The sequence below is a fragment of the Giraffa tippelskirchi genome, chromosome 11 (assembly GCF_054371585.1).
Source record: "Giraffa tippelskirchi isolate mGirTip1 chromosome 11, T2T-mGirTip1v1.2.pri, whole genome shotgun sequence".
Lineage (NCBI taxonomy): Eukaryota > Metazoa > Chordata > Mammalia > Artiodactyla > Giraffidae > Giraffa > Giraffa tippelskirchi.
In genome coordinates, this window is record NC_137285.1 from 92,792,272 (window position 1) to 92,816,195 (window position 23,924).

General features: G+C 37.7%; 1 protein-coding gene across 5 annotated transcripts in view; it reads right to left on the bottom strand.

Moving 5' to 3' along the window:
• ALKBH8 (alkB homolog 8, tRNA methyltransferase) overlaps positions 1–23,924 on the bottom strand; it is a 153,705-nt gene that overhangs the window by 18,345 nt on the left and 111,436 nt on the right. For 4 of the 5 annotated variants that reach the window (XM_081545863.1, XM_081545866.1, XM_081545867.1 and 1 more), the window contains one exon: positions 1,534–1,674. In XM_081545863.1, the coding sequence (XP_081401989.1) occupies positions 1,534–1,674 (141 nt within the window). Of the gene's footprint in view, positions 1–433; positions 1,675–23,924 lie in introns of those variants that run through there. The other variant, XM_081545858.1, reaches the window with a different exon arrangement.

Consider the following 23,924-nt stretch of genomic DNA (forward strand, 5'->3'; position numbering starts at 1 on the left):
TTACCTATAAAGCCCTGTTAAAACTCTAGAAAGAAGACTTGCATTTTTAAAATGTTGCTCAGTTTATAGAGGTGAGGTCACATAAGATAAAATCAGTGACATAATTCAATATAACATATAACATGTGTTTGCTATTACCAAATCCTAAAGTAACTGGTTTAGATATTTCTCCAACCTCACCAAAAGCATCTTAGTTCTTGCCCTTATTGATATTGCCCACGTAATTATCTCTTACATAGACAGATGCTTCATAAGCATGGTCCTGGTATAACTCTTGCCTGTAAAAACTGTTCATAAAACATTTTAGAAAAGGAAAAATTTTTCATGTATCTAAGTCCATTGTTTGAAAAACTTTTTTATTTGGAGATTAACAGATAATTTAGTTTAGCTGTATTCAGGGGTAAGTTGGCAAGAGTTTTTTCCTTCTTATATATTTTGTTTTGAAGAATAGATTTTTTATTTATTTTAAGGGAGAATAATTAATTTACAATATTGTGATGGTTTTTGCTATATATCAGCACAAATCAACCATAGGTATACATGTATCTCCCTCATCCTGAAGCCCTCTCCCACCTCCCTCCCCACCCTATCCTTTTGGGTTGTCCCAGAGAACCAGTTTGGGTGCCCTGCTTCATGCACTGAACTTGCATTGGTCATCTATTTTACGTAAGTTAATGTATATGTTTAATGCTATTCTATCAAATCATCCCACCTTTTCCTTCTCCCACTGAGTCCAAAAGTCTGTTCTTTATGTCTATGTCTTCTTTGCTGCCCTGCATGTAGAATCATTGGTACCATGAAGGATAGTTGTCCCTTGCCCCAAGGACATTATTTATTCCTTAGAGTGACTTCTTGAATTGGTTCCTTTATGAAAATATCCCCATCTACTCCCCAGCACCCTTTTCTGCCACTGTGGAGTACGATTAAAACAGAAATAACAGAGCAGAGCCACCATTCATTGATAACCAATAATTAAAAAGCAAGCCCTGTCTCTTTAGATGGGCACACTGGCAAATAGAAAATTCAACTTCAGTGGTCTTTAAAGGTAAAGAAATGAGACTTCCCTGGTGGTCCAGTGGTTGAGAATATATCTGCCAATGGGTTTGGGTAAACTCTGGGAGTTGGTGATGGACAGGGAGGACTGGTGTGCTGCGGTTCATGGGGTCGCAAAGAGTCAGACACGACTGAGTGACTGACCTGACCTGAACTGAATGCAGAGGACGTGGGTTCGATCTTTGGTCTGGGAAGACTCCACATGCTACAAGGCAACTAAGCCCATGAACCACAACTACTGAAGCCTGTATCTCTAGGACTGTGCTCTGCAACAAGAGAAAGCCCACACAGCACAGCTAGAGAGTAGCTCCACCTGCCACAACTAGAGAAAGCAGGTGTGTAGCAATGAAGACCCAGCACAATCAAAAATAAAATTAATTAATTAATGCTAAAAAGTGGTAAAGAAACCACATTGATTCATAAAACTAAAAATTCAGGCATCAGCTGTGGTAAGCACAGACTGTATTTATCTGACTTTACCCTTCTTTGTGCGTTGACTTGGTCCTTTGACTGGCTTCCCTTGTGGAAACAAAATGGCTTTGGTAGTACTTTTGTTCAGTCATTGAAGTTAAAGAAGACTCTCTGTCTTCCTCTAGATCATTTTCCATGTAGATGTATTGACTGAAAGAAAAAAATGCACAGCATAAAAGTTGAGAATTGAGTTTTATTCAGGGATCCTACTAAGGAAGGCTAGGAGACACACTCTCAGATAGCTCTTGGGTACCGTACTGAAGAGGTAAAGGAGGAACTGGGAAATGTACAATATTTTTTGCTGGAAAAACATTTAAAACATAAAAAGACTACTGTTAATCACAAAATCAAGTTAATGATTTTAAGGCTTTTCTATGTTTGGGAAGATGCAAGAATCTAGGGTTATTGGAATTTTTCCTTAGATTTGTATATTAACTATCAAGGGACCAATATATCCAAAGCAGAGAATGCATCTTGTTTTTTTACATCCTGAATTCCTTTCAGGGCACACTGTCAGTGGATTATTGCACAGGCTAATGGTTTGACTTTTGTAGAACTGGAATGCTAGGGAATTTTTTTTCCTTTACAGACATAAGGCCTAAAAAAACTAAGATAATTGCTTTGACATGGGGGATTCTGTGCTCTTATTGTGCTTTTAAACCAACCATAGTTTAAAGAGGCAGCAAATTTTACTGTTAATTTATGGCAATAAGAGACATCCATGTAGTTTTTGATTCCTAGTATCCAGTGGGAAATGTTTAGAGTGGATTCAGGAAGGTAGCCATAATGATGCAAAGTATTTCAGACTTATTAATCTCCTTGTGGATCACCTCGCACAGCAGTCCCCAACCTCTTTGGCACCAGGGACTGATTTCACGGAAGACAATTTTTCCACAGATGGGTGGGGTGGGATCCCTTCCATGTGCAGTTCACAGGAGGGTTTGCTGTTCTATGAGAATCTAATGCTGCCTCTGATCTGACAGAAGGTGGAGTTCAGGCAGTAATGCCAGTGGCTGCAAATACACATGAAGCTTTGCTTGCTCTCCAGTGGCTCACCTTCTGCTGTGCAAGTTCTAGGGGACCCCTGACCTAGAATATGCTATCTATTTTACACACATATTGTACCGCAGTGTAGCCAGTACAATGTATTAGAGGTATCTGCATTTGCAAAGTAGGAATCAACCACAGTGGTAAAATATTGCATAGAGGTTAACATTTCAGGATGAAGGGATAGTTTTTCATGTCCTCTATATCATATCGTATACATAGCTTTCTGCTCCGTGTATGCTTAAAATCAGTTTTGTGAGCAGACAAAATGTAATGAAAGGTTTCATACCACTTCCAAATCATACCTCTTTTAAAATATTAACTGCTTTGAGGGCAAGGCCTTTAGGGTAGAAACTACCATCTAAAGAGATAATATAATCTTAAACAGATATTTGAAGATTCTCTCTCTTCCTTCCACTCCTCATCTTTCACAAGGAATGATGCACGCTCCTTCTGGAAGTAGGTTTATATTCAATGGGAATTCTGAACTTGTGGGAACAGCTGTCCCCCTCTAGGGCCAGAAGGCTTTTTCCTTTTCAGTGTTACAAGTGAAGCACTTCATTATCAATATGCTTCATTATGATAATTAACTCTGAGCTTATTAATGCTAATGTGAAAGAGTAAGAAGTGTTTTAAATACCTGATACTGACTGGGTAACACTTTTAAATATAGAATAATCTTTTCAGCCAGTTAAGGGAGAAAGAAATCTTCAAAGAACCTTTGTTGTTCTCACTGGTTGTGTGCAATTGATTGAGTTTCATAGGTAGGAAAGATTTAAGTGGTCACCTAATCCACCCCCTCTACCATAAGACAGGATGACTCAAGCCCACTGCACATAATCTCAGTGACCCCATACGGAAGTGTCCAGCAGAAACATACAAATCACCTTTGATCTTGCTATCTAATTCTTGCACATGTTTATACTCAGGGGGGATTTCTAAAGGATGAGCTTATTAATTTTTTACATCTGAGAAAATTCTGTTTTTCCAGTGGTCATGTATGGATGTGAGAGTTGGATGGTGAAGAAAGGTGAGTGCCACAGAATTGATGCTTTTGAACTGTGGTGTTGGAGAAGACTCTTGAGAGTCCCTTGGACTGCAAGGAGATCCAATCAACCCATCCTAAAGGAGATCAGTCCTGGGTGTTCATTGGAAGGACTGATGTTGAAGCTGAAACTCCAATACTTTGGCCACCTGATGCGAAGAGTTGACTCATTGGAAAAGACCCTAATGCTGGGTAGGATTGGAGGCAAGAGGAGAAGGGGACGACAGAGGATGAGCTGGTTGGATGGCATTGCCGACTCGATGGACATGGGTTTGGGTAAACTCCGGGAGTTGGTGATGGACAGGGAGGCCTTGCGTGCTGCAATTCATGGGGTTGCAAAGAGTCGGGCACCACTGAGCGACTGAACTGAACTGATTTAACAGATTGTTGACAAAGCTGAGCCTTTTCCCTTGATGCCTTATAATTGCAGTCAGCCAAAAAGTTTAGGAAGTCTTCTGAGGCTTCTGAGCAAGCTTCTTCTGTCTCAGCACAGAGCAGGATATCATCTATGTATTGTAACACCACTGTCTCAGGGCTACTGAAGTTTTGTAGATAACTATCACTCATATCACTCATAGTCTAAACGATGTGGACTTATGTGGAAGCATTTTTTGTGTGAATTGCTTGTGCCTAGCAGCATAGGCCCAGGCAGTTCTGGGGGTGCTGTGCTGAGATGCCTTGGCAAAGCGGCTGGAGCTGGAGGAGGCACAGTCTAGATGCAGCTCCTGAGGAGCACTGTGCCGGCGTCACCTTCGTGGAGTGACCGGGGCTGGATTGGGTCCAGGCTGGGGGTGGTCCTTGGGGAATGCTGTACCTGAGACCAACTTGGCAGGTTTTCTTGGGCTGGATCAGACCTTAATCAGGGGCAGACTAGGAGTGGGGGAACTCTCAAACAAACATGCTTACTGGTGCTTCCAATTCTGGAGTGGACTCCATCCGTTCACTACTCATTTGACCAAATTTGTATGTCTAGCAAAAAATTTCCTTCCCCTATATTCTAGATACCCTTAAAATTAATTTTGTTTTTATTGGGTCCCAAGAGTGTGAATCTGTACTCTGGCCCTTCAGCAATATTCCTTTCAGCAATATTCCTTTCCTTTCTACTGTAGGTTGCTGCATTGGAATGGGATTCCCATGGATACTCCGTCTCTGTCTTTCCCACTCATTTCTATATCATCCTTATATGTTTAGTGGCTATTAAATCAGCCCTCAAATCTTCTTCAAGAGGAATTTCTCTATATGTATGTATAGATTTGGTGTGTCCCTGAAATATGAGCTCAACCTCTTCCTATGCTGCTTTCTTGAATCCTTCCATCAAAATAAAAACTTTTTAATAAGGCAACAAAAACATGGGCCAAATTTGTGTCTGGTAGAACTTTATGAAAGAAAAAATTCTAAAAGATGTATTTCAGGTGAGAGGAAATTAAGCCCAGGAAACATATTTGAGACTCTACAATAAGTGAAAAAAAAAAAAGTAGAAAGCAAAAAATGTGGATAAAAAAATTGACCAATTAAAGCAATCATAACAATACTAGAGGATTATAAAACATGGCAAAACCAGAATATTCAACAACAATAGCATATAAGTTGGGCTATGTTAATCAGAGATAATATAGACATTTACACATCCTTATGTGATTTAAGATTATATCCTTGTGTTATTGCTAGAGGCTTTTATTTAGGTATTGATTAACCTGAGGTTTTGTAAGTAATGCAAGTATTTTTAAGTGAACATCATAACATTAAAATAATGCAAAGGACCAGGTATAAAATTATATGCATATTTTCTACTCTACAGAGGGTTGGCATTCGTAATCCCCAATTTTAGTGGTATATCATGCAGACAGATGTGCCAACAAAATTGGCAAAACAGGGATGTAAAACAGGAAAATCAACAACTATAGCAAAAGATTTTTTTAGATATTTCATTTAGTAATTGATGGATCAAACAGATAAAATATCCATAAGTGTATGGAATATTTTAATAACACACTTAACCCTGTGTAACACTTTACCAAATTGTTACAGAGTACACTTTCTTTTCAAGTTCATAAAATAGGTTTGAAATTGTACCACGTGGTGCTATAAACATATCTTAACAAATTTCAAAGGATTATCATCTTCTAGCTTTAAACATTGGTTAAGTTCCATTATGACTTGTTCTTTGACCCATATATCATTGACTTTCATGATTTCAAAACTCTTAAATCTTTTTCTAGTGATACTTATAACATTCATGTGCAAAGTAAGTAAGACCTCTATTTCATATCACATAAGCATATATCCCAAGTAGTTTAAAGATTTAAATGTACAAGATAAGACTATAAAACATCTAGAGAAGAACAGAATGACAATCTTCATGCTATTTGGCCAGGGAAGAAATTTTTAATGAGACACGAAAAGTATAACTCATAGAGAAAAATACTGGTATTCAACTACGTGAAATTCTGTTCATTTTAAAAGCCATAGAGAAAATGGAAAAGCAAGCTCAAACAAAAGAACATATTTTATTATATAACCAATGAAGCATTTATTTCCAGAATATATTAAAGAACTCCTACAAATAAGTGATAAAATAGTTTACTATTTAATAGGCAATGAACAAAAAGAAGAGAATTTCACAGAAGAGTGTATAATTGACTTAACATATGGAGAATGTCGAACCTCATGAGTAATCAGAGATATGCAACTCAAAACCACCATGTATCATCATTGCCACCCTTCAGATGAACAAAGTTTAAAAATCAAACAATATCAAGTGATGGCTAGAATGTGTGAAGGAATGAAAATGTTTTCCTACTTCTGATAAGAATGTAAAATAGTAAAATTATTTTGAAAATCAATTTGGCATCAGTTAGTAAAGCTGAATATATGCAACATACTTATAATTTATGACCTATTAATTCCACTATTGCATATATACCTGAGGCAATTTTTTTTCCATATGTTCCATATGACCTATTAATTCCACTATTGCATATATATACCTGAGGCAATTTTTTTTCTATATGTACCAGAAGTTAGGTTTCAAGATTATTTACTGAGGCCTTGTTCTAAAGCAAAAAAATTAAAACTATCCAAATGTTCATCAGCAGTGGAAAGATTGGCATTTATCATATATTCCTAACATGATCTAAAACAAAGTATGTAAAATTATTGAAATAAATATGGTACAATATTGATAAATCTCTAAAACATAATGTTGACCTAAGAAATAAGTTAAAAAAATTATATGGTGTTATTTTAGTTACATAAAGTTCAAAAGCAAATAAATCTAAAAGTGTAATGTTTATGGACAGACAAATATGAAGTTAGGTGCTAAAGCTACAAAGGAGAAGTAGGAAATAATTCAAAAGAGGAAATACAAATAGCTAATAAACATTTAAAGGGGGAATTAAAACACTACTAATCATGGAAATGCATAATAACAATGATATTCCATTTCAAATCGAGATGCTGGCAAAACTTTAAAGTTATTTTAAAAAACAAGATTTGACAGAAATATAAAGGTAAATTAAAGCTTTATAATTCACATCTCCTAAATCCAGACATTTCAAACGTAGGTTTGCATGCAGGAGAAATTCATATAAAAAGGCCCCAGAATATGTGCAGAAATAAAGTGTCATATAGTTATACAATATCATCCTAATTAGCTAAAACTGGAATTACATATATCAATATGGTTAAGGGTTAAGTCTAAAATTCACAGGATTTCCCTGGTGGTCCAGTGGTTAAGAATCCACCTTGCAATGTAAGGGATGCAGTTTCAATCCCTGGTGAGAAGCTAAGATCCCCCACGTCATGGTGCACCTAAGCCCATGCACCGCAATTACCAAGCCTGTGTGCTCCAGAGCCCATGCCCCACGACTAGAGAGCCCTTGTGCTGTAACTACTGAGCATGCACACAGCAACAAAACTTCCTGTGTGCTGCAACAAGACACAGTGCAGCCAAAATAAATAAATCATAAAATATTTTAAAAAGAAATTGAGGTAGTAAGTTGAGAAGTAAAGCAAATAGAATTAAAAAAAAATTCAGGATAGTGGCTATCTGGTGAGGGAAGGGTCAGGCATAGGTAACCAGAAGGTGTCACTTAACCTATATGGTTTAATATTTTATCTCTTAAAAGAGAATGATCTTAAAGTGAATAGAGCAAAAATGGTAAGATTTTATAAAGCTGAATGTTGGAATAACACATGGTATTCCTTGTATTATTCTCTGCATAATTTTATTGGTTAAAATACATAGTAATAATAATGTATTAAGGGTAAAAATAAAAATTGAAAGAGTAGGATGCAATTCCTAGGCATAAGGAGCAGCAAATACTATTCTGGTATCTTGTTTTCCTTACTTCTCTGATTTGTGAAATCTGACTCATCCTCAAAATTTACCCTAAGTACCCCCCGCCGCTGTGACATATTTCGCAGACCCATATAAAGCAATACTAAGCACCTTAACCGTATCTAAGTAGTATCTATCACACCGAGTTATGATTGTATAGTTTGTTTGCAAAATACACAGTAGTGTCAAGAGGAGACTGCGTTCTTATTTTTATTTTTCTATTGTCTAACACCCAGTGTTTGCTACAAAGCAGATACCCAACAAACAATTGCTGCCAAAGTTGAAATAAATGAGGCTTTATTTCTGGATAATATAATGAAAAAAATAATAGAACTTAAAGACTGAGTTCACCTTAAGATCCTAGACCCACTTTCAAGTATGTTAGAAAAATTAATTTCTCTGGATTTATTTTTCAATTAGGAAATTTAATTAGAGGTCATTTGATAAATTATACACACATTTCGTTTATTGGATCACATAGCTGTACATAGAACAAAGTACATTCTGTGATCTTTAAAATGTCTTCAACTATTCTAAAGTGTTTTCACCAAAAACGTTTAAACATAGTGCCACTTAGTAATATATGTAGGGCCCAATATGAGTAACATCGTAGTAAAGGAGATGGCTTACTGTTAAAGCTGAAGAATGTTAAAGGTCAAAGTTCCAGGAAGAAGTATAATAGACACAGTGGTGTGGTACTACCTGGTTTTTTATGACTGATAAGAGCTGTTACCTGTGCTCTACTGGTTGTTAAATATTTTAGCTACCACTGTTGTTTTCACATCACATGATTTAATCAAACATTTTAGTTAACAGTAAATTCCTATACACACCACTCAAAAATAGCCAGATTATAAACAGGTCAAATACAACATGCGTGCGTGCTCGGTTGCTTGTCGTGTCAGACACTGGGCGGCCCTATGGACTGTAGCCTGCCTGGCCCTTCTGTCCATGGGATTCTCCAAAGCAAGAACGCTGGAGTGGGTTCCATACCCTCCTGACAACCTGACATTCCTCCCGGGAATCTTCCTGACCCAGGGACTGAACCGACAATGTCTGCTGCATCTTCTGCATCACAGGCGGATTCTTTACTGCTGAGCCACCCAGGAAGCCCTCAATGCAACATGTTCAGTCCTAAAACTTTATGGAAATAAATGCAGATTCTATTTTTTTAATTTTTTCATGATTCCAATTATTTTTTCATTTCTTGAAGTGCTTCAGGGCTGTTTAACAAAGTTCAAATAGCACAATATAGTGATAGAACAGAAATGTATGCTGACAGAATCTCAGTTAATCATAAGATTGTTGGATACATTTACATTTTTATTATCTAAAGCTTATCCTTTATGTATATGTAAACAAATGGAAATATTAATAAAATTTAACATACTAGTTTTGCTTGAACTCATAATTTTTTAATTAAAATTTTCACAGCTTCTTGGTAAATACAGGTATTGATATGTGAAGGAAAGACAAAAGATCAGCTCCTTAATTATAGCAATTTGAGAAAGTGAAGTGTAAGCTTTCCTCTGAAATCTAGAAAAACAATGAGATGTTAGTTTGAAACAAGAATCTGATATTCTAAAACCAGATTAAACTGTAGAGCTTCAAAGAGAACCAGAAGGATCAAGTGTTTCTAGAGACATACTAAAAGAAGAGGCTGGAAATGTCAAAAGTTTTATATACAGAAGACTAGGAACATGTCTGCTAAGAGATGTTTGGAAAATACTTTGTGACAAAAGGATCTCTGAGTTTTTTTTTCTGTTCAAAGTAAATGTTCTGCATACTGGTATAAATGACTCCCTTATGAATTCACATTTTAACACCCTGTCACCAGAACAGTGTGTACAAAGAGAAATATGTTTCTAGAAAGTCTGGGTGCAGTCTGTAATCATCATTTAAGCACAGAATTGTCTAGACTTTACTGACGTCAGTAAAATGCTGATATCAAAAGCAACAACTGGAATATATTGAATAACTTCTCTTGGCCAGAAAGGATGATTTCCTTTCACCACTTCCCTAATCCAGTGCTGGAATTGTTTGCATTTGAGTGGTGCTGTTTTATCTTCCATAGCATCGCTGGAACCTATATAGGAGAGGTTAGCATTCACAATCTGTAGGAAGGAACGGCTAAGGAATTTGTTTTGAAGCAACATGTGTATGCAAGCACATTGTTTTTATGCATTCCTTTCTTATAGGTAAACACCTACATCTTTATCTTTTAACATTATTATTATCTTCATTATTACTATCAATATCATTATTTGAGGGAAGCATGGTGCTGGTAAGTACAAAACATCTACTAACATTACTATGATCAGAAAATTGAATCTAAGAGCTTAGCATGCTCAGAAAAGATGTGAACAAAAATAAAATTTTGGACGTTCAGTAATTTAAATACAGGATTCCCAGCTTCTCAGTGAAGATGAGGAATAACATGACATTTCATTTTGAAATTTTTATCCATAAGTGTTTCATAAATATATGAGGTAGTAAGAGGTAGCATCTATGGGAAATAGACGGGGAAACAGTGGAAACAGTGTCAGACTTAATTTTCTTGGGCTCCAAAATCACTGCTGATGGTGATTGCAGCCATGAAATTAAAAGATGTTTACTCCTTGGAAGGAAGGTTATGGCCAACCTAGATAGCACATTTAAAAGCAGAGACATTACTTTGCCAACGAAAGTCCGTCTAGTCAAGGCTATGGTTTTTCCAGTGGTCACGTATGGATGTGAGAGTTGGATGGCGAAGAAAGCTGAGCGCCGCAGAATTGATGCTTTTGAACTGTGGTGTTGGAGAAGACTCTTGAGAGTCCCTTGGACTGCAAGGAGATCCAATCAATCCATCCTAAAGGAGATCAATCCTGGGTGTTCATTGGAAGGACTGATGTTGAAGCTGAAACTCCAGTACTTTGGCCACCTCATGCGAAGAGTTGACTCATTGGAAAAGACCCTAATGCTGGGTACGATTGGGGCAGGAGGAGAAGGGGACGACAGAGGATGAGATGGTTGGATGGCATCACTGACTCACTCGATGGACACGGGTTTGGGTAGACTCCGGGAGTTGGTGATGGACAGAGAGGCCTGGCGTGCTGCAATTCATGGGGTTGCAAAGAGTCGGACACGACTGAGCGACTGAACTGAAGAGGTAGCATGAGATAGGGTATTTATTTACTTATAGTGGCCAAAATTTTTAAAAATATCGTTGACTTACAACATTGTGCCAATCTCTGCTGTACAGCAAAGTGACTAAGTTTTTACACATATATACATTCTTATTATAAATATTTTTTTCCACTTTGGTTTATCTCAGAAGATTGGATAGTATTGCCTTTTTAATAATTTTAAGCCTTCCAATTCAAGAGCAAGGAATATCTTTCCATTTATTTGAATCCTCTTTAATTTTATTATTAATGTTTCACAGTTCTCAGTGTATATAAGTCTTTCACTTCCTTGGACAGGTTTATTCATAGGTATTATTTATTTTTGGTGCAATTTTAAAAGTTTTTTTGCATCCTATTTCTGATATCTAATTGGTAGTATAAATAAATTCAACTGATTTCTGAATGTTAATCTTATATCTACTACACTGATGAATTTATTTATTAAATCTTGTAGTTTTGTGTGGAGTTCTTAAGGTTTTCTATATGTAGTATTGTGTCATCAGCATACAGTGACAATGTTACCTCTTTCCTTCCAATCTGAATACATTTTATTCCTTTTTCTCCTCTAATTGCTGTGACTAGGACTTCTAATACTACATTGAATAGAATAGGTAAGAGTGGCATCCTTGTCTTGTTTCAGCGTTTAGAGAGAATGTTTTCAGTTGAATTTAGTATTATATTGGCTGTGGGTTTGTCATCGACAGCCTTTATTATGTTGAGGTATGTTCCCTGTATACTCAGTTTGTTAAGAATTTATCATGAATGGATGTTGAGTTTTGTCAAATGCTTTTTCTGAATCTATTGAAATGATCATGTGGGTTTTGTCTTTTGTTTATGTGGTGTATCACATTGATTGATTAGCATATGTTGAAACATCCTTATAACCTTGGGATGAATCTCACTTCATCATGGTGTATAATCTTTTTATGTGCTGTTGGATTCATTTTTCTAATATGTTGTTGAGAATTTTTGCATCTATATTAACAAAGATATTGGCCTCCTTTTTTTTTTTTTTTCTGGTGGTGGTCTTTGTCTGATTTTGGTGTCAGGGTAATGGTGGCTATATAGAATGTCTTTGAAAGTGTTCTCTCCTCTTAACACTTTTTGAAGAATTTGATAAGGGTTGGCATAAGTTCTTTCTATGTTTGGTAGAATTTGCCTGTGAAGCCAGCTGGTACTAAACACTTGTTTTTAGAGAGTGTTTTGTTTTTACAGATTCTATTTCACTTCTAGTGATCAATATGTTCAAATTGTCTAATTCTTCTTGATTCAGTTTTGGTGGGACGTATGTCTCTGGAACCTTTCCATCTTTTCTAGGTTCTCAAACTTGTTGTTGCGTAATGATAGTATTACCTTATCAGTTTTTGCATTTCTGTAGTATCTGCTTTTTTTTTTTTTTTTTTTGTAGTATCTGCTTTATGTCTCCTTTTTTATTTCTTATTTTGTTTATTTGGGTTCTCTCACTTTTATTCTTGGTTATCCTGGGCAGAAGTTTGTCAGTTTTGTTTGCCCTTTCAAAACACCAGCTCTTGGCTTTTTTTTTTTTTTTTATGCTATACACCTTAAATTTATTCAGTGCTGTAAGTCAATTATATCTCAATAACACTGGAAGAACAAAATCACAAATGTATTTAAAAATAAAAACTGTCAAACATTAATTCTTTGTGCTTATTATCAATTGAAAATATTACTCAAAAATAAAGTTAGTGATTGTTTTCCTACTGTATTTTAATCTCTATTTTATTTATTTCCTCTCTGATGTTTATTGCTTCCTTCCTTGTGCTGAATTTAGACTTTTTTTTTTTCTAATTTTTCTAAGTGGTAGGTTATTCTCGCCTGGAGAATCCCAAGGAGCCTGGAAGGCTATGGTCCATAGGGTTGCAAAGAGTCAGATATGACTGAAGCAAACTTAGCACAGCACAGATTATGTTGTTTATTTGAGACTTTACTTGTTTTTTGAGGAAGATTTGTATTGCCATGAACTTCCCTCTAAGAACTGCTTTTGCTGCATCCCATAGATTATGTATGGCTGTGCTTTCATTGTCATTTGTTTCAAGGGATATTTTTTTTACTGGCATCAATTTAAACATATTTTATTTGTATTGAGATATAACATTTAGTAAGCCCACAAATCTTAATATTTAAAGCTTTATCAATGTTTATATATGTTCATACTTGTAAAACAAGAAAATCAAGATATAGAACATTGCCAGCACCCCAGAGGGCTCCTTGTTCCCCTTCCCAGGCAATACTCACCCTAAGATAAATACTTCTCTGAGCACTATCACTGCATGTTAATTTAACCTATTCTTGACCTTCATATAAATGGAATCAAATGGTAGGAACTCTGTCTGTGGCAACCTGTCTATCTCTCATCTAGTCCTTCAGATAGAAGATCACCTCTTCAGTTTTTAGTAGAAATACCCTTAATATTTAAGTCAATTTTTTAAATATTCAAACCGAGAGACTGATGCCCAGAAAAACATAGGAGTTTCTTTCCTGAGGTTCCCCATCTTCTCTCTGGATGACTGAGAGAGAACATTTACCTCCTTGCAGTAGATTCTCACTTTTCCCCCAACTCCACAAGACAACCATACCAGAATGCAGCAAAGTAAATTCAACCTTAGCATACTTGCAGGATTGTTTCGTTACAAGGATTTTAGAAAGCGTTGATTTCTGCCTATTCGGTTTAGGGATGAGAAAACACTCATTCAACACTACTCATAAATGGAGTAGGTCACAGCATATAGAATTATCCATAAGGCTTTTGTTCTGAACATCACGGCAAGGTGGGACGCCTAAGAAGAAAGGATTCTCATGATAACAGGATAGCAACTTAGATAAGTTTATTTTGGATACATAATTCTATGCAGCTTAATTTTACCCCAAGACAGGTGAAGTAGGATTGTACTTAGAATCCCAGTAGGTATCCAGTAAAAATCAATTATTTTGACATAACACCTCTACAAAATGTTATATGTTGATGCTCTCACTCAGAAGAGCTACAGCTGAGAAGGTCCTTTCAGTTCTAACTACCATTTAACTTCCTACAACTGAGGTGGCAAGAATTAAAGCTCAGAAACTGAAGGCTTTCACTCTAATAATATAATTTTTTTAAAGTGAAGGTAGAGATTAAAAAAAAACTTCTCTAGGTGTATGGTCTTCCTTGGTGTTTTTTTAGAAAGTGGCTTTCATTCCTTCAAAGTAGCAGGAATGTATGTTTATTCATGAAGTATGTGCCTCTATCCCTGACCTGTCCACTGAGTAGATGTTGAAAAGACTTACCTTGAAGCAAATTAAGATAAAGTAAAAAGTTCCCCTGTGATACAAATTTTTTAAAATTACTCTAATAGTACACTATAAATGAAATCACCTGGATCTTTGCTGCCCATTTTCTGCTGTTCCTCCCTCTCTTACCTGGTTTTACCTTTCTTCTACCAAGGGACTTAACACTTCTGTTTTGATTTTGTGTTTTATTCTTCATGGTTACTTTTTATAAATTCCAAGTTCTTTCAATTTCCTATTTTTGCTAATATTTAAAATATGTAAAATTGAAGTATTTGAATCTTTTAAAAAATATAATTATTTTAATTGGAGGCTAACTGCTTTACAATATTGTGATGGGTTTTGCCATACATTGACATGGATCAGCCATAGGTGTACATGTGTCCCCCCATCCTGGACCCCCTCACACCTCCCTCCTGACCCTATACCTCTGGGTTTTCAGCTTTGAACGCCCTGCTTCATGTATGGAGCTTGCACTGGTCATTTTACATATGGTAATATAAATCTTTCAATGCTACGCTCTCAAATCATCCCACCTTCACCACCCACATAATGCAAATGTCTGTTCTTTACACTGTGTCTCTTTTTCTGCCTTGCATATAAGATCATCATTACCGTCTTTCTAAATTCCATTTATATGCGTTAGTATACAATATTGGTGTTTTTCTGACTTACTTCACTTTGAATAATACACTCCAGTTTCATCCACCTCATTAGAACTGACTCAAGTGCATTGCTTTTTATAGCTGAGTAATATTCCGTTGTGGATATGTACTTCCTTATCCATTCATCTGCCGATGGACATCTAGGTTGCTTCCATGTCTGTTGTAAAGAGTGCTGCAATGAACATTGGGGTACATGTGTCTCTTTCATTTCTGGTTTCCTCAGTGTATATGCCCAGCAGTGGGATCGCTGGGTCATATGGCAGTTCTATTCCCAATTTTTTAAGGAACTTTAAAGGAACAGACACTGTTCTCCACAGTGGCTGTACCAGTTTGCATTCCCACTAACAGTGTAAGAGGGTTCCTTTTTCCCAACACCTTCTCCAGCATTTATTGTTTGTAGACTTTTTGATGGCAGTCATTCTGACTGGTGTAAGATGATTCCTCGTTGTGGTTTTGATTTGCATTTCTCTAATAACAAGCGATGTTGAGCATCTTTTCATGTGTTTATTAGCCATCTGTATGTCTTCTTTGGAGAAATGTCTTTTTAGTTCTTTACTCACTTTGATTGGGTTGTTTATTTTTCTGGCATTGAGCTGCAGGAGCTACTTGTATGTTTTGGAGATTAATTCTTTGTCAGTTGTTTTATTTGCTATTATTTTCTCCCATACTGAAGGTTGCCTTTTTACCTTGCTGATAGTTTCCTTCATTGTGCAAAAGCTTCTAAGTTTAATTAGGCCTCACTTGTTTATTTTGATTTTTATTTCCATTACTCTGGAAAGTAGGTCATAGAGGATCTTGCTGTGATTGATGTCAGAGAGTGTTCTGCTTGTGTTTTCCTCTCAGAGTTTCATAGTTTCTGGTCTTACACTTAGATCTTTAATCCACTCTGAGTTTATTTTTGTGTATGGTGTTAGAAAATGTTCTAGTTTCTTTTACACGTGGTTGACCAGTTTTCCCAGCACCACTTGTTAAAGAGAATATCTTTTCTCCATTGCATATTTTTGCTTCCTTTGTCAAAAAGAAGGTGTCCATAGCTGCATGGATTTATCTCTGGACTTTCTATTTTGTTTCATTAATCTGTATTTCTGTCTTTGTGCCAGTACTATAGTGTTGATGGCTGTAGCTTTGTAGTATATTCTGAATTCAGGAAAGTTGATTCCTCCAGTTCCATTCTTCTTTTTCAAGATTGCTTTGGCTATTCGAGGTTTTTGTGTTTCCATACAAATCGTGAAATTATTTGTTCTAGTTCTTTGAAAAAATACCGTTGGTAGTTTGATAAGGATTGCTTTGAATCTATAGATTGCTTTGGGTAGTATACTCATTTTCACTATATTGATTGTTCCAATCCACAAACATGGTACATTTCTCCATCTGTTTCTGTCATCTTTGATTTCTCCCATCAGTGTTTTATAGTTTTCAATATATAGGCCTTTTGTTCCTTTAGGCAAATTTATTACTAAGTATTTTATTCTTTTCATTCCAATGGAGAATGGGATTATTTCCTTGATTTCTCATTCTGTTTTTTCATTGCTAGTACATAGGAATTCAAGTGATTTATGTGTATTAATTTTATGTCCTGAAACTTTACTATATTCATTGATTAGCTCTAGCAATTTTCTGATGGTATCTTTGAGGTTTCTATAAAGAGGATCATGTCATCTTTAAACAGTGAGAGTCTTACTTTTTTCCAGTATGGATTCCTTTTATTTCTCTTTCTTCTCTGATTGCTGTGGCTAGGACTTCTAAAACTATGTTGAATAGTAGCGGTGAGAATGGGCATCCTTGCCTTGTTCCTGATTTTGGAGGAAATGCTTTCAATTTTTTGCCATTGAGGATAATGCTTGCTCTGGGTTTGTTGTATATGGCTTTAATTATGTTGAGGTGTGTTCCTTCTATGTCTGCTTTCTTGCAAGGTTTTATTATAAATGGGTGTTGAATTTTGTCAAAGACTTTCTTTGCATCTATTGAGATAATATGGTTATCTTTCAATTTGTTAATATGGTGTATCACACTGATTGATTTGTGAATATTGAAGAATTCTTGCATCCCAAGAATAAAGTCCACTTGGTCATGATGTATGATCTTTTTAATATGTTGCTGGATTATGTTTACTAGAATTTTGTTAAGGATTTTTGCATCTATGTTTGTCAGTGATACTGGCCTGTAGTTTTCTTTTTCTGTGGCATCTTTCTCTGGTTTTGGTATCAGGGTGATGGTGGCCTCCTAGAATGAGTTTGGGAGTTTGCCTTCCTTTGCAATATTCTGGAAGAGTTTGAGTAGGATAGGTGTTAGCTCTTCTCTAAATTTTTAGTAGAAATCACCTGTGAAGCCAAAACTTCCTTCATGGAAAAGTTCAGTTTGTCCTGAGTGTTCATTTTTCAGACACTGCTGAAAAATATGCTGGGTGTGAACCTGCCAATTGTGGTCTGCTGGCAAAAGCAGTGTTCTCACCCTGTGAAAGCTAGACTGTTTCACTTTCAAACCCACCTAAGAAAACTCTTTGGGTACTGATTCTCTCTTCACTACAATCAGTTCTTGGTGCAAGTAACTTTTCTGAAACAAATACAGTGCTTGGATCTCCTTACTAGCAGCTCATGTACTAGAACACCTAGGTTTATAATGTGTTGTATGGGTATGCCTGTAACAACTCTGAGAAACACCAGTTCACACAACTTCTTTTTTGGAAGGTTTAGTTTTCCCAAGTGTGCGTTTTTAGTGCTGGACACTGCAGGCAAATATGCTGGGTATGAACAAGCCGATTGGTGTCTGTTGGCAAAAACAGTGATCTCACCCTCTGAAAGTAGAATGTTTCACTCTCAAACCCACTTAGGAAAACACTTTGGGTGCTGATTCTTCTTCACAACAATCAATTCTTGGTGCAAGCAAGTGAGTTTTCTGAAGGAAACACAGTTCTTGTATCTCCTTACTAGCTCATGTAATAGAACACCTAAGTTTATAATGTGTTGTATGGACATGCCTCTAATGACCCAGAGAATCATCAGTTCATACAACCACCTTTATGGGAAGGTTCAGTTATCCCAAGTGTGCATTTTCAGTGCCCGGATGCTGCAGGGAAATATGCTGGCTGTGAATCTGCCAATTTCAGTCCACTGGCACAAACAGTATTCTCACCCTACAAATGCCAAAATGTTTCACTCTCAAAATCACCCAAGAAAACACTATGTGTGCTGATCTGTTTTTCACTAAAGTTAGTTCTTTTCAAAGCAAGTGACTTTTCTGAAAGAAAATATATGTTTTGGTCTCCTTGCTAGGAGCTCATCTAATACAACACCTAGGTTCATAATGCATTGTATGGATGTGCCACTTATCACCCAGAAAACAACTAATTCATACAACTTCCTTCATGGAAAGGTTTAGTTTGTCTCAACTGTGCATTTTCAGTTCTGGGACATTCTTGGAGAATATGCTGGGTGTGAACCTGCCAGTTAGGGTCTATTGGCACAAACAGTGCTCTCATGCTGGGAAAGCTAGAATGTTTCACCCTCAGACCCACCAAGAAAAACACTGTGGGTGCTGATCCTCTCTTCACAACAGTCAATTCTTGGTGCAATCAAGTGACATTTCTGAGATAAACACTGTGCTTGAATCTCCTTGAATCACTGTGCTTGAAGCTCATCTAATCCAACACCTAGGTTTATAATGTGCTGTATGGATATGCCGCTAATGACACAGAGAACTGGAGGAGGAAATGGCACCCACTCCAGTCCTCTTGCCTGGAAAATCTCATGGACAGAGGAGCCTGGTAGGCTACGGTCCGTGGAGTTGCAAAGAGTTGGACACGACTGAGCAACTTCACTTTCACACAGAGAACAAAGAGCTCACACAACTTCCTTCATGGAAAGGTTCAGTTTGTCCCAAGTGTGTATGTTCAGTGCTGGGTACTGCAGAGAAATATGCCTGATGTGAATTGGGGTTGGCTGGCAAAAACAGTGTTCTCATCCTTTAGGTTTCCCTGGTGGGTCAGACGATGAAGAGTCTGCCTGCAATGCAGGAGACCTGGGTTCGATCCCTGGGCTGGGAAGATACCCTGGAGAAGGAAATGGCAACCCACTCCAGTATCTATGCCTGGAAAATTCCATGGGCCACGGAGCCTGGCAGGCTACAGTCCAGGGGGGTCGCAAAAAGTTGGACACAATTGAGTGACTTAACTCTCTTTCTTTCTTTCATCCTTTAAAGCTAGAGTGTTTCACCCTCAAACTCATCTAGGAAAATTCTTTGGGTGTTGTTTCCCTCTTCACTGCAGTTAATTCTTGGCTCAACCAGATGACTTTTCAGACAGAAACACTGTGCTTGGATCTCCTTACTTGTAGCTCATCTAAAGAACACCTAGGTCCATAATGTATTGTATGAGTATGCCTCTCAAGACACAGAAAACAACCAGTTCACACAATTTCCTGCTTGGAAAGGTTCAGTTTATCTCGAGTGTGCATTTTCAGTGCTCAGACACTGCAGGGAAACATGCTGCATATGAACCTGCCAATTGGGGTCTTCTGGCAAGAACAGTGTTCTCACCTTCGAAAGCTAGACTGCTTGACTCTCAAACCCACATAGGAATACACTTTGTGTGCTGATTCTCTCTTCACTACAGTCAATCCTTGGCACAATCAGGTGACTTTTCTGAAGAAAACACTGCTTAGATCTCCTTTCTAGGATCTAATCTAATAAAACACCTAGGTTCATAATGCATTATGGGTATGTCACTCACCACGCAGAGAACCACCAGTTCACACTATCTCCTTGATGGACAGTTTCAGTTTGTCCTGCGTGTGCATTTTCAGTGCTGAGATATTTCAGGGTAATATGTTGGGTGTGAATCTGCCAATTGGGGTCTTTGCAAAAACACTGTTTTCACCCTGTGAAAGCTAGAATGTTTCACTCTCAAACCCACCTGGGAAAACACTTCGGGGTGCTGATCCCCTCTTCGCTACACTCAGTTCTATCTGGAAGCAAGTGACTTTTCTGATGGAAACACTGTGTCTGGGTCTCCTTACTAGGAGCTCATCTAACAGAACACCTAGGTCCAAAATGCGTTGTATGGGTATGCCACTCACAACCCAGAGAACAACCAGTTCACACAACTTCCTTCATGGAAAGTTTCCGTTTGTCCCAAATGTGTATTTTCAGTGTTAGGACACTGCAAGGAAATATGCTGAATGTGAACCTGGTAATTTGGGTCTGCTGGCAAACGTCAGAATATTTCACTGTCATACCAATCTAGGAAAACACTTGGGGTGCTGATTCCCTCTTCACTATAGTCAATTCTTGGCACAAACAAGTGAGTTTTCTGAAAGAAACGCTGTGCTGGGTTCTCCTTATTAGGAGCTCTTTTAATAGAACACTTAGGTTTGAAATGCATAGTATGGGTATCCACTCAACAGAAGCAGAACGACCTGTGAACACCACTTATTTCAGGAAACAATTCAGTGTGTATACACCATTTGTATTTCGACCTTGCACAGAAACTCCAGGGAAACATCTTGTATGTGAACCCAGGTATAGTGTTCCACAGTTAACTATTGTCCCTTGTGAAGCTTGATAGTTGACCCTTAAGCTACTTGAAAAACACTATGCTTGCTTGTCTTCTCTTCACTGAAATGAATTCTTTGCTCCAAGTATGTTTTCTGAAATGAACAGTGTGCTTGCCACTTCTTGCTAGGATCTCATTTCACAGAATCCCCAGACCAAAGCAGCCTAGGATGGGTATCCCATCACCACCCACAGAACAACTTGAACGCACAAGTTACTTCATGGACGTGTTCATTGTGTCCCATCTGTGTCTTTTCAGTGCTAGGAAACTGCAGGGAAACATTCCTCTGTGAACCAGGAAATTGGGGTCTAAAGGCAAAAGCAATATGTTCACCCTTGAAAGCTAATACGTTGCCCTCTCAAAACCGCAAGAAAAACACTTTGGTTACTTGCATTCTCTTCATTGCAGTTAACTCTTTGGTCAAATAAGTGAGCTTTCTGAAGGAAACACTGTTAGGATCTCCTTTCTTGGTGCTTATTTAAAGGTAATACAGAGTATGTTTTCTTGTTGTTTTTTGAGCTGTGAAATGACACAATAGTGACACATTCAACCCTTCAATGGATAAACTTGTTCATGCTACGTCTTTCTCTCAGAAAACTGACTTTTTTAAACAAAAGACATTCATGCAATGACTAGGAAACAAGCAACCAGAGTGTTTTTCAGGCAGCTTCAACACTGCGATTACCCAGCTGTCACAAGTAGAAAATACTGCAATTGACCACAGTCCCAATTTCCAAGTTGACACACAGCATGTTTCCTTGTTCTTCCCCTGTTGTATGAGGAAACAGTATACTCTGAACCTATCCATGAAGAAACATGTGTGCCCAGGGTGATCTGTGTGTGGTGATTGGAATACTCAATTTACTACTCTGATTAAGACTAGAAGTTCTGTTAGTTGTGCTCTTAGAAAGGAGTTGCAAGCAGTCTGGTCTTTTATTTGTTTTTCCAGAACATTCATTTGACTGAGACATTTCTGCAATGAATAGCAGACAAGCCACCAATGTAGCTTGAAGCCAAAACTACGTAGCTTTCACAGATGGAAAATACTGCTTTTGACTGAAGATCTCAAGCTTTAAGGTAACACACACCATGTTTTCCTTATGCATTTGACTTATAATAGACACAACTGAGACTCAATGAACCCTTCCATGAAGAAACTGGTGTGCATGAAATTCTCTGTGTTTGGTGAGAGGAATATCCAAATAACTGCACTAATTAGGCAGAGTTCTTTGAGGTGTCTCCCAGTGAAGAGCTGCAAACATCTTGTGTTTTTTTCCAGAAGCTCATCTGTTACACCAGAGACATTGTTGCAGCGAATAGATGAGGAACCAGAGTTTTTCAGGCAGCTCTGAAGCTGCCACTACCTAACTTTCACAGGTGGAAAATACTGCTTTTTGCCTAGAAATTGCAATTTCCAACATGACACACAGCAAGTCCCTGTAGTCCAAATTGTGATAAGAAACATTTAGGACACAGTGGACCCTTCAATGAGGAAACTTGTGCACAGGGTTTTCTATGTGTGGTGAGTGGAATATTTGAGTTACTACTAGGAGTTAAGCCTAGGAGTTCTGTGAGGCGTGCTTTAGCAAGGAGTTGCAAACAATTTGTTCCTCTCAGAAAACTCATTTGTTTAACTGAGTCATTGCTGCAAGGAACAACAGACAACTAGCATGTTTTTCAGGCAGCTTTGAATCCACAACTAGCTGGCTGTAGCAGGCAAAAAAGAGAAAATGTGACAGCGAGTCCCAAATTTCAAGTTTACAGAGTATGTTACCCTGTATCTCTGAGTTGTGAAAGACACAACTGGGACACGCTAAATGTTTCCATGAAGAAACTTATGTGCCTGGAGTGTTCTGTGTGTGGTGAGTGTAATACTTGAGTCACTACACTGATTATGCCCAGGAGTACTGTGAAGGGTGCCACACAGGTAAGGAGTTTGCCAAGTAACCTTCTTTCTCTCAGAAAAGTTGCACGTGTAACCAGAAACATCGCTGCAGTGAATATCAGACAAGCAACCAGAGTGTTTTTCAGGGAGGTTTGAGCCACAGTCACCTAGATTTCATAATGAAAAATATTGCTCTGGCCTTCAAGCTGCAATTTACAAACTGACACATAGAGTGTTTCTCTGTCATTGTTGAGTTGTGACAAGAGACATTTAGGACCTGCTGGAACCTTCCATGAAGAAACTTTTCTGTGTGAGGCTTTCCATGTGTGGTGATTGGAAAACCCAAGTTACTACACTGGTTAGGCTCAGAAGTTCTATGAGCTATTCCGTTTGCGAGCAATCGCAAGCAACCCATTTCTCTCAGAAAATTCAACTCGTTTGATCACGATATTGCTGCAACAAACAGAAGACAAGTAACCAGACTGTTTCTCACAGGAAGCTTTGAGGCCACAACCACAAAGTTTTCACAGGTGGAAAATCCTGTTTCCCCTGCATGCTGCAATATTCAAGATAATACATAGCATGTTTACTCTGTATTTCTGAGTAGTGAAAACACCATTGGGGGACATTAAATCCTTCAATAGAATAACTTGTGTGCATGAGGTTTTCTGTGTTTGGAGTGGCACACCCTGTGTTACTACCCTGGTTAGGCCTGGGAGTCCTGAGAAATATACTCCTAGCAACAAGTGGCAAGCATCTTGTTCCTTTCAGAAAGCTCACGTGTTTAATGAGTGACATTGCTTCAGTGAATGTAAGACAAGCAACAAGTCTTCTTCAGGCATCTTTGAGCCACGGTCACCTTTCACGGTGAGCTTTCACAGTGAGCCACGGTCAGCTTTCATGGTCAACAGTACTGCTTTTGCTTCCAGCTTCCAATTTCCAAGTTGACATATAGTGAGTTTTCCTGTAGTTTACATGTTGTAATAGGACACATTTGGGACACACTGGAGCCTTCCATCAAGAAACTTGTGTGCAGAAGCATGTTCTGTGTAGGATGAGTGGAATAATCAAGTTCCTGCTCTGGTTAGGCCTGGAATTTTCTTGAGGTGGATTTTCTTGAGGTGTACTACTAACCTCTAGTTGCACACACCCTCTCTCAGAAAACTCACTCATTTCACCAGACATACTGCTGCAATGAATAGAAGACAAGCAAACGGAGTAATTTCCAGGAGCTTCTTGCCACATATAACTAGCTTTCAAAGGGGGAAAATACTTGTTCCACAAGCAGTCTTCAATTTTCATTTGACACAGCACGTTTACCCATAGTTTCCTATCAGTGAAAAGACATACCTGGGACACATTAAACCATTACATGAAGAAAGTCATTTGTGTAGATATTCTGTGCGTAGTTACGGGCATAGT